The sequence below is a fragment of the Homalodisca vitripennis genome, chromosome 2 (assembly GCF_021130785.1).
Source record: "Homalodisca vitripennis isolate AUS2020 chromosome 2, UT_GWSS_2.1, whole genome shotgun sequence".
Lineage (NCBI taxonomy): Eukaryota > Metazoa > Arthropoda > Insecta > Hemiptera > Cicadellidae > Homalodisca > Homalodisca vitripennis.
Genome location: NC_060208.1, coordinates 102,645,641 through 102,658,257, shown reverse-complemented (window position 1 = coordinate 102,658,257; position 12,617 = coordinate 102,645,641). Strand labels below are relative to the sequence as shown.

At 33.3% G+C, this 12,617-nt stretch overlaps 1 protein-coding gene across 3 annotated transcripts in view; it reads left to right on the top strand.

Moving 5' to 3' along the window:
- LOC124354487 (ubiquitin carboxyl-terminal hydrolase 7) overlaps positions 1-12,617 on the top strand; it is a 191,287-nt gene that overhangs the window by 95,455 nt on the left and 83,215 nt on the right. For all 3 annotated transcript variants that reach the window (XM_046804985.1, XM_046804983.1, XM_046804984.1), the window contains exon 9: positions 10,756-10,846. In XM_046804985.1, the coding sequence (XP_046660941.1) occupies positions 10,756-10,846 (91 nt within the window). The remainder of the gene's footprint in view (positions 1-10,755; positions 10,847-12,617) is intronic.

Sequence of the window (12,617 nt, the reverse complement as noted above, 5' to 3'; positions counted from 1 at the left end):
AAGAGGTTACAAAGACTTGCTTAACCCTAGAGTAGACGGGCAAAAAGAGTTACGTATCAGGACGGACAGGGTCTGACAGACCCAAATAAAAACAATGAAAAAAATATGTTTTAACCAGTTTATTAATACAAATTTATTTTTACATTAAAATACAGGCATGACTGTATTAGTATTGGCTAGTTTTAATGTAGTAATTAAATGAAGAGCTTTTATAAAAAAATAGCTAATTAGATCTTACAAATTTACTTAAAATTAATATTAAATGTTTTCAAAAACATGTTATCCTTACCATGATGTGTATATAAAAATTAAACTATACATATTTTTGAAATAAGAAAGACCTAAATAATAAAATAAAAATGTAAAATCTTTTTTAAATAAAACCGATTTCTTATTATATAGGGGTAACAAATCTACAGGGGTAACAAGCTCTGTTCTGTTGTTGAATTTAGAAAAAACTCAAAATATGGATTTCTCCTTAAGACTTCAAGCTGATTGTAATGATAATGTGGTTAATTTATTAGGTATCACTCTGGATTCAAAGTTGACCTGGAATTCTCATATAAATAGCGTATGTAAAAGATTGAGCAGGGTCATATATCTCTTGTACCATTTGAGGCACTGTGTAGACAAACACTATCTTAAAATGGTTTACTTTGCCCTTTTTCAAGGTGTAATTACATATGGACTATTATTATGGGGTAACTGTAGGAGTATAAATGAAGTATTGATTATTCAAAAGAAAGCAGTCAGAATTCTCAACAACGCCCATTGTCTTGAGCACTGTAGACCCTTCTTTATTTGCAGCAAAATACTAACTGTTGTAAATCTATACATTTTTTCTTGTCTACTTTTTGCAAAAAATAATGTTAATAATGATGTCCTCAATGAGCATGTTCACTCTTATGCTACTAGAAATTCTCACCAAATTTCTTGTACCTTTTGCTAGGTTAAGTAAAACTAAATTCTCTTATGAAATTGTTAGCATAAGACTATGTAATAGACTACACATTTCTGCTCATTATAGTAGCTTCAATAGTTTTAGGAATATTTTATACAATTGGCTGTTGAACAATCCTTTTTACAAAATTGACGAGTTCTTTAAAAGTGATATATCTATTCTAGTCTTCCAAAGTTAGTCTGTAGGTAGTTTTATCTGTATATGTTAATTGCTTTTATTTGTATGTATCTGTATGACGTAGCCTATTGTACAAATATGTATTTAATGGCCAAATATATGACTTATGACTACTTTTGCAAATGTACATTTCTGTATACAGAAAATCAAAATGAAGACAAGTACTGTTCTTACTCTACAAATATATATTTACACAATAAAACCTATCATTTTATCACTATAAATAACTTAAGAAGGGGGAAATAATACTAAATTACTTTCACAATCATAGATAAAAGCAGTAGGTGTCGGTTGTGTCCTTAGATCTATACTCAGCGCAAACCCGGCACAGCAGTTCTGCGTGAGACAAGCAGCCACGCTTTACACTGCTTACAAAAATACTTGGTTTTGCTGTCTTTGCACAAAGAGCACCTGCCTTGTTTTCCTGGTTCAGGGTTTTCTTTTGCAGGAATAGGAATTCCCAAAAATTTTGCAGCTAAGGCTCGAATTTCCCTAGGTAAGTTGCCTTGTTGTGCCCGAAGTGACATGTAAGGTTGTAAGAGTGACCGTCCTTTCCTGTCACTTTCCTCTTCATGTTGTCCTGCTTCAAAAACTTTATCCAAATCGAATTCACTTTCTGCATCATGGTCACTGTATATTTCAAAGTTTGGATCAGCGTCATCAGATTCACTCTCACTGTCTCGTAACAATAGTCTGTCAATTTCACTGCTTCTGTCAATATGTATATGAGCCATATTTATTTAAATGGTCTAAAACTTCATTATAATAAAAAACAATCGTATATAAACACTTTTTCGATGTAAAATAGGCAATGAAATAAAATAAGAATAATACGAAATATCTGTAAAAACGTGACGCCAACGGACGGGCTGGGCCTACCAGACCCAAAACGTAATCAATCACTTACTACGCAAAGACTGAGACGTGGGAAACAAAAACAATGACGGCAGAGCACTATGTGGAGTGTTTTGGAAAGCTACACGGAGTCTCGCCACCGTGAGTCACTTTGACCTTGAAGCTCTGAACAAAACAAAACCGCCTGGGTCTCACAGACCCAGCCCGTCTACTCTAGAGTTAACACATTCACTGTGAATGACAAAATTACCGGAGACAGAAAATGCGGGAATTGTTTTGTTTTTTACTCACCCAAAACGGAGTCAGGATAGCTGAAAGGGTTGTCCAATTTATCCCGGAAGCTTCCTTGGCTGGAACGGGTGACGTCATGTCTGTGCCGAGTCTGCTCGTCATCCGCACCGGGTGCCGGTCCCCGTGTTGTATGTGCTCGCAGCGCACTAGGTTTCGGCACAAACACTCGTGAAATACACGTATATAGTATATGAATGACATGTAGATAGTACATCAATTACACGTATATATTACATATTAGTTTGAAAAATATACAACATCAAAAACAGCTAACACTCCCCCTCCCCTAGTAAAAATTAGAAAAAAAACTATATACATCCCCACCCACCCCAAAGACTAAAAACTACTTATTTGTCCTCGTGATACTTACCAAAGCAACTGAGTTCACACAGACCTGGTTCATCAGGGCACACTGCACAATAGTACACTGTTTCCTTACGCTTGTCTTCTTGGTAGCAAATGCGGCACCTCAGGGTAACTGACTTGCCGTTTCCTTTGCACTTCGTTAGTTTGGAGAGACGATGCATGCTGTTGCGATGCACTGTTGTGATGAACAGTGGGGCTTCCTTTGGAGGGAGCAGGTCTTCAAGAACACGAACTCGGAAGTCATACAGGGACTATCTGAGTTGTACATGTTGTACAGGTAAAAAGAATTTACTACAACAACCTGGAGAAAGTGCATTTCATTGTAACTCATTGTCATCAGATGAAAAATTATTGTCAATAACATCGTCTTCTTCCATTATGAGTACATACACTTACACAGTCAACAGACACTATAATCCACTCACACAATATTGCAAAGCATACACAACAAATGAAAATGGCGAACCGGCGACGAATCGCACCAACTGACTCATCGAACCAGGCACACCTTGCTATGAGTGTTACAGCCTTCCCGGGCAACTGCTCAGCTCACATTGAGGCAGTATGAAAGCAGCTGCCGTATGCCGAGCTCGCTCGTCCACCGTCCGGCACGCCATTTTCGCATGACGAGCATGCTCGTCACCCGCAGTGAATGTGTTCAGCATCATAGGGGCAATGAGCTCCTGTCCAACTCTGGCACTTGAAGGTTCTGGGATACATTCCTCTGGGGCATGAAGTGATGAAGAGAGTTGCTCTAAGTGCTATGAAGCTTCTGGGAACAAAGGTGATTAGCTCCTCAGAAGGGCACATGAAAATATCACAGGGTCATTCCATGTCAAATCACCACAGTAAATAATTAATTTGACACCCACCTCTTTAGATTTTGATTGAAACTTGGCACAATTGTTGCATTTGCTATCCTATTGATAAATACCAAATTTTATTTCTCTATCTCTTATAGTTTTTTTTCTACAAATTTTTTAATTTTCTTAATTTAATGCAATTTTAGGCCTCGGATTTCGCGTCTTGCAATGTAACTTGTAGCTTAAAAAATTAATATCTTGAAAACTATTTGAGATATCACCATGAAACTTTGCATAATATTTAATTAATATATTTAAAATAAAGAAAAAATACATTCACTTACCTATCTCAACTCCAAAAAATAATAAAAATATTATAATCAGAAATTTTTTTTTATTTGAAAAACCGTTGTCGGGATTTACTAAAATTGCAATATCTCAGGTCTCAGACCTGGTAGAGTGTTCATATTTTTTTTTACATACTCCTAGATACATAGGCTAACAGATAAACAAAAAAGATGTATGGCTTTTTCACATGTTTAGTTAATATTCCAAAAAGTAGAATATTATTAAGAAATTATAAATTTGCGGTTTACTTACATTTAATAAATGTGAAATAAAATAAAAACTGAAGTCTAAGAATCAATATGTTTTATAGCAATTATTAGTTCTGCTTGTTATATTTTTTCCACTTCATCCAACACTCTTCTGTTTTTCTGATACACTCTTTTTTGAAGTAGTACATTCTGCCAGTGCTATTTGATTGCGGTGCATCAACTGTACTGATAATGTGCTCCAAAGGTATTATGCACAAGTCTTCCTCTTTGAGGCCAGTAAAAAGCTGGCAGCAGGTCCTGGAGGGTGAAGAAAAAGAATTTCAGCATCTTGTTCTTCATGAAACACAGTTTTAAACGAGTCCAAAGTACCACTTTCCATCGTAATTTGCAGCCACATAATCGTTTAAAAGATGGTTGAATGCAGACCCAATCCGTAGCAGAATCAAAAAGAAAACATTAGAGTAGGATTAGGACTATCAGTAGTCCTCCTTATTTCAATTTCATTGTATTTATTTAATGGTTTGAAATAATGGAAACTTCTAGTACCGGGAATAGTCTTGGTGGTTAAAAATCGTGACACTAACTCCAATCTGAAAGCTTCAGCATTTTTTGTGTCAATAAAGTGAAAGTTTATTTTTTCAATGTTGACTTTACAGAAGTCATAAACTGCAGTTGCTGTCTTGATTTGATTTTCATCTGAAAGTTGAAGGCTGGCTTTTCTCAAAATTCTCTTAACAGTTCCTCCCAAGCCATCACATATTTGATTTTCCCGTGGCTTGTTGCAAAGAATGAATGTTCGGCTTTCATTCCAAAGTCTTCATGATGGTTTGTTAGGTTTTTGAAACTATTTCTATTTTTGTATTGACCAGCACAGCCGTCAGTGAAATAATGAACTTGGTTTATTTCGGGATGATTTTGTTTCAGCCATTTCGAAATTTCTTTTTGTACGTAATTTCACAAAACAAGTGTCATGTTGTAAATCATCCACCTTATGAAACAATGGTTGGAAATTAAAACTTTATCATCCTTTTTCAAGTAGAGACCAACTGGATTAATTGTGCATCCACCTCTGTTCCAGTGATAACTTTGGATTTCATTTTGAATGGTGTAAGAATAATTTTCACTGAAATCCATTACTACAAATTGCTGTATTCAAAGGCGGATCTTCTTTCAGTTTTTTGAAAGTTTTAGACTGATTTTGTAATATATGAATGTGGGATAAGGTTTTCTACAGATTTTGCTCAGTAAAGAAATAAAGTCTTCAACGCTGATTGATTGCTTAACCATTTCTGTCCTGTCAGTATTAACCCATTGGCTTTATAATTATTTCTTCTTCTAAATCATAATCTTCGCTCAATTTTGCAGTTAAGTATTCAATCAGGGCATCATCAGACGGACAGTTGTCACAATGGCGTAGCATACACTCACTGTTTTCAACATTACAAACCAACATCTTGATCAAATCTTTGTAACTTTCTTTCTTCAATTTTTTACAGCATCTAGTAACAATTTCACATTCTGGTGTATGCTGCATACACATACTGTATGGGTACCTGCTGACCCAGCTAGGACACACCACTTTGGTCTTAAACCTGCAAAAATTTTGAGAAATCCTATTTTCAAGTCGGGGCATTCCCATTTAAAACTAGAGTAAAGCTCTCTCAAATTACTGAGAATAAGTCTTTTTTGCATAATAAATATTTTTTTTAATGCTCACTTTATCTTTTGCTCCCGGTTAAAACTCTTGAATTCTCATCACTTTGGTAAAAGTCTGTCACAAGTTTTAACTGTGTTTTCGGAGAGTGTGTTACCTTTTTTAGGGTCAGGGATAGCTAGGATACCTTTCTCTCGTTTAAGTTTTCTTGCTTGTTTTATCATATATTCGGTCACCTGAAATTCTGTAAGCAACTTTTTTCTGGCTCCAAGATTCTGGCACCAAAGTCAGAATCTGGACTTTTTGGGATCTCCCAACAGACATAAGTTTTTCTTTTAAAAGGCCCACGAGCTTATCAAAATCTTCTGCTTTTTTGATAACCCATTTCTTTCATCTTCTTTTTCGTCTTCTGACATTTCAATGTCATAATCTAGAGCTTTGGAGATTTTTTTCTTTATTTCTTTTGTTACTTTTCCAACTTTTCTTTTGTAATACGATCCCTTACTATGTGATGACAAATTATGAAGTTTAATTGGAGTTAAACCCAAATCATCTAAGGCTGCATTTGTTTGTGAAAGGGAGACATGGTGACATTTCTAGATTCAAATGAATCCAGTTCAATCATTAGTTCGTCATCAGATTCATTTTCAGTGATTTTAGTTTTTTCTTCACAGAAGTTTCGACATGAAGGGCATATTTTTTGTCCAGGTTTAATAAAAATATTTTTTTTTCGCACAATTGTTTTGAAAAACTTAAAGATTACACTTCTTAGTGACTTTTTTATTGGCTTTTTGTGTTTTTTTTAATGGATCTATGCATACTGTTTGATATTTTTCAAACACATTGAGAAAGTAGTAGCTGTGATGGGAACAAACATTTTTAAATTCAATTAAATTGATTCCAGATCTAAGTTGAATTAATTCTTTTTCTTCCTCAGTTAATTCTGATACAGATTGTAATTTTTTTGGAAGGTGTATAAGTTGTCTGAAAACAGTCTGATTGTTTAAATAGTCCAATGCTACAAGCTTGAGGATTTGTCATTTTGATTTCCGCTTACCCCATTTTAAAGTCCAAGAAGAAAAATAGGTACAACCTGTAACTAGACTATTCACTTAGTTTTACACAATCACTGAGTCAGAGAAAATTGACTCTTGTTGATTTCCAAAATTAAAAGGTGCATCTTTACTTCAAAACTAAATAGTTTTATTAAAAAAAACATTTAATGGAAATCACATAGTTATATACTGTAACTGTTATGTTTCACTTTTCACTTAATAAAATTAAAAAATCACAATCACTGCACAAGAAGTTTGCACTATAGGTCTTCACTCACTCAAAGCAAGATCTAAACTGAGGCAGTGTTCAGTGGTTAGCTGTAGAGCTAGGAGCATGAACCAACATGAAAGGATCCTGTTGAGACAAGATAGATGAGTCATACAGGCTGTGTAAATATTAGTGCTTATAATGTCTCTTTTATAAATCTTTGTCATGTCTTGGTTCTGACCCCTTGCTCTATCAATAATTAATTGATTTTAGGAATAATTATAAAAAATAAGTGGATATATAAAATTTTTTAACATTTCATAGTTCATACGAACATGATCAGTAGTAAATATAATTTACAATTTATCTTCATAAAGGTTTTGTAAATACTTTTAAATTGAAAGTGACTTGAGTACTAAGTTTAATTGAGCATTATTATTCTGATAACAACTTAATACAAGAAATGTTAAAATTAAACTTTAATTTACTTTCAAAACCAAATGTTTCAAATTGCGTATTCTTTTAGTTGGTCTGTAATTATGTTACTCATAAATAATGTTGAATATCAGTCAAACATGTGAAAAAGCCATACATCTTTTTTGTTTATCTGTTAGCCTATGTATCTAGGAGTATGTAAAAAAAATATGAACACTCTACCAGGTGTGAGACCTGAGATATTGCAATTTTAGTAAATCCCGACAACGGTTTTCAAATAAAAAAAAATTCTGATTATAATATTTTTATTATTTTTTGGAGTTTAGATAGGTTAGTGAATGTATTTTTTCTTTATTTTAAATATATTAATGAAATATTATGCAAAGTTTCATGGTGATATCTCAAATAGTTTTCGTGATATTAATTTTTTAAGCTACAAGTTACATTGCAAGACACGAAATCCCGTGGCCTAAAATTGCGTTAAATTAAGAAAATTAAAAAATTTGTAGAAAAAAAAACTATAAGAGATAGAGAAATAAAATTTGGTATTTATCAATAGGATAGCAAATGCAACAATTGTGCCAAGTTTCATCAAAATCTAAAGAGGTGGGTGTCATGACCTGGTTGACTTGACATGGAATGACCCCACAGGAATTTCCTGAGGCTGACTTCAGAAAGAATGGTTAAGAAATACTCCTTTGAAAAACCATACATAATCCCTATGGAAGGAAGGAAAAAATGAAGAAAAAGGATGCCTACTCTACTAAAGGAGTCCAGACGTTCTAAACAGATAGTTCACGCCCTTGACTGTAGGGCAGGATTGAGTATTTATGGCTGGCTGAATTTACCATGCACGTTTGTTTTCATCAGCATAGGTGCATTGGTTGGACGACAACTGGAAATCCCATCAGTTCTCTAATTGACTATTCATCTGAGTGATTTCCCTGCACACATGATGATCGGTCGGACAATTCAAACCAAATCGTACATCCTATCGTTACATGTATGAGAAGCCCCTACGTTGCAGTTTTCTTAGTCCGTGACTACAATCTATCAAACGTGTTGGATTGAGTCACAGCCTTACATTTATTAATTTTTCTTTATAATTGTGTTGTGAAGCTATTCATGTACTATCTGAAGGTAAACACAAAATATTTAAGAAACAGTAATAATTTAATTACATTTAAAACACACAAACCAATACTTAAAAACTTTTATTTTTGTGAGGCCTTTCAATAGCAAGGCTAGCTTCGTCATACACATCACAAAAGTAATAATCATTGTGTTAAGTATGCTAGTGTTCTGATTACGTAATCAGTGAGATCTGATTACGAAATGATCTCACTTTTGTAACTTTCACAGCAGATAACTTTCTGATGCATTCTTTCATTGCATCCCTTTCTTCCGGATTATTCTTTGGTTGGCAGTGTCATCTATTTGGAGCCATGGTACTTTCGAGTGAGTGTAACCAGGCTGCCACCTAGGATGAAAACCTGGAAAAGCATCGAGTAATTTTGGGCTCCGGGAAAAATGTGTGTGGATTATGCATGAATTGTTTTAATGTCCCTAGAATCATTAGTATGGATGGATCAGTTCCGATATCAACAAAAGTGCTTAAATACATAATATAAAGTCACGATTTCACAATATTATGACTAGTGATGTGTCAAAGTTTATTCTCGAATTCAAATAAGTTTATTCACAGACAGCGGATCAGCAATACGCAAATTACTGATTGCTAACACAAGTTTTTGTTTTATTTTTTGTATGTAAAAAATGTAAATAAATAATCAAATTAACAAATGGCTGCAGTTTTACAAATACTAATTGGTTATGTATTTTCTATATTTATTTTAGTGTAGCGCCACGTGTCTGCTGCGTAAATTTTGTGTAATAAATGACCGGCAGTACAAACATTTTTTATTACTAAAATGTGTTTTTGTAATTATTTGTGCATACAAACGTTTAAATGTGTAGAGTAACAAAGTAGCATGATTTTTAAAATTTAAAAATATTTAATAATATTTTCTTGAAGTTTATATTTTCTATTCCTGTGTGTATGACACTGCCAACACCAGCGTCTCTGCTAGTTCAATGGGCATCCCACAGTAATAGACTGCAGTCTGGCCCACGGTAGCATTGTGTTTGTAATTATTTGTTCTCTTTATTGTTCCGAATAGTTATACATGTATTTTCTATTCCTTTGTGTATGACACTGCCAACACCAGCGTCTCTGCTAGTTCAATGGGCATCCCGCAGTAATAGACTGCAGTCTGGCCCACGGTAGCATTGTGTTTGTAATTATTTGTTCTCTTTATTGTTCCGAATAGTTATACATGTATTTTCCAAACATCACAGAAAGGAAAATGATTAGTTATACACGATGTTGTGTTGACACACTGAAAGACATATAGATTATAGACAAAGGAGGTAAAAATAGGTGGTAGTGATGAATCGTATCAGCCAAATTTCTTGCATATACCAATAGTAATAAAATTTGCTAAACCATAACAGCTTCTTGGCATTTCATTGAAGGAGGAGCTCCTCTTATTGGAAAACACTATTTTCTATTATTTGATCAAAGAAAAGTTATCACAACTATCCAATAATTTTATTTTTGTCACATGATGCATTTCGACATCAAAGATAGCTTCTTGGCATTTTTGTAAATACAACTGGTGACAAAACATTGTCACCATTTCATTTGAAATAAAGATTGAACAATATATAACAGTTGTTTATATTTGGTTTGAAAATTGACTGTGAATCGGAAATTTTCTACCGGAAAAACTGGGAATTAAAAAAAACTTTGAACAGCCACCCTGTTAAAGTAATTTATTTTGGGCATGCAATTTTGTAAACTAATATTTAAAACTAGTTTATTAATACGTCACTTTTTTTGAACAGTTTTTGAGGTAACGTTTATATGTACAGCGCATAAGAATAGTTCAATCACCAAGAACTGGTAAATTAAATTGGCAAAGTTTTAAACAAGCTTAAATTTGGTTCAAATATTGATCATATATCTCAGTCATGTTAATTGAACAGCTTGGTAGGTACTGCACTCCCAATTCATTTCCATATGGTGGCTGTCTAAACTTGTTAAACTCACAACTTTGTATTTATGGACCTAGAAAAAGTATAGTGTTCTAGGACGCTTGAAGCAAATATTCCCTAAACTTAGTTCCCTTAACTTTAGTTGACAGTTTTTGTACCTTGAAACAGTTTTTGAGAATATTGATTACTTGTAAATCTCATGAAAAAATTATTAATATTTCTTTGTTACAAAATTTAGCTCACGATTTTTGAAAAAAGTTATCCTCAGTAGTTGATATTTGGTCTGTCATTAAATTATATTGTAACTCTCTTTTAATTGGTTTGGTTTTTTTCCAGTCCTTCATTAAATGCAAGAATATTGACTACCAGTCTACAAGAGTGGAGACGTTTTATGACATACAACTCAATATCAAGGGCAAGAAGAACAGTGAGTATCGGGTTACATTAATGTACTACATATTCTATGTTTCTTATTTAGAATAAAAAGTGGCCTTTTATGGGTTGTGATTGTTTAACTTTCTATTCAAATCATCAGAATGGTTTCTCCTCAAATTTTGATCAAATTTGTCACAAATCTGATCATTAAAGAAAATAAATACAATACTTCATTGATATATTAGAAGCCGTTTCAAAACCATGATTGTCTAAAGTTTAAAAAATATTCATAATATATTTTTATTCAGAATTTGCACACAATACTGTACAGCGAATGGTGTCAATGCTTAATAGGGATTGAAATCATAGTATATGTACTTCAGTTTAGGACTATGGTCTATATGAGCAGGTTAATAAAGTATTCATTAAATCTTTCATCTGCATATGTTGGCTGTTTTTTTTTCTTTTTTTTTAATACAAATAGCTTCTATGAGATGTTATAGTGAAGTCCTGAGAATTTATGGTTTCATTACTTATGAATAGCAGGACACTACAAGATTTTTTATATTCACTTTAAAACTTACAGGGTGCCCCCACCTAAACTTTTAAACAGTGGAGAATTTTCAAATCTGCTTTTGGAATTTACAAAAACATGACCTAAACCTTTTTAATAGATTTTAAAATATCCCTAAATTCCTAAAAATGGGTGGTAACTCAAACATTTTACAAAAGATTACCCATCAAGTGATTATGGACACCTCAAATTAATGATTTTGATCAGGCAAAACAAACAATATCAAGGAAACTAATTTCTGGCCAAATTAAAAAATTGGCTCACTTTGAAACTAAAGCATTATTTTAATTTTAATTGGATGCTAAATTAATGGAGTCAACCTTGAGACCACTAATTTTCATTATTCTACTTTTATCAAGACTTTCTAAGTGATGCATAACACAATGAGCTGGGTAAATCTTTTACATATTTCAATTTTTTTTAAAATTTTAAACGAAACATTTTTTAACCATCAGTAAATTTTTGATGGGTAATTTGGTGAACTTTCCTCAAACATTGAGAACAAGTACAGTAAAAGCCCGCTAATTCGGCACTTTCGGGGATCGAAGTGTTCCGGATTATTGAAAATTCCGGATTACCGAGCGTCATATGAAAATGCCGGAAAATTCGTGTTTTTAGCTGCTAAAATCGTATCACACTAAAGTAAAAGGAGTGAAATCAAGTGATATTAAACTCAGAAAAGCTGAAAACCCAGCCAAAATACAATCACTCTTTAAAAATAGTGGCTGGGTTTTCAGTCCCAAAGAGATAATGTACAGTAGCTTGATTTTATTTATTCTACTTTAGCGATGATAGCGGGCTAAAAATCGTCGTCTAAGTTTCAGAGCGTGGCTTTAAAAAAAATCACTCTTTACGTGTACATAATTAAAGAATTACTAAGGAGATAAATAAAATTAAACAAACATTAGTTTTGAACCACAAAATGAACATTTAATGCCTAGAAAAACATTTCTAAACTTAGGTTAACTTAGATGTAGGCTAACTAGTGCGTACATTATGTAATAAATATTATGGTAAACATAATTTTTGTGTACAGTATTTTATTTGAAAAAAGACCTAATGTCTGTTTGTTTTTTTGTATCATGTTTCTTCTTTAAAAAGTTCATTTCTCAGAGCACATAAATTTACAAGCTCTGAAGCATTGTAGGAGATGCTGCGTTCGGCAAATCGTATAAACGTGTCGATAGTGGCACTTGCTTCACTCCACGTAGGCACGGGTGTTGGATCATCATCTACTCCCTCTTCATCA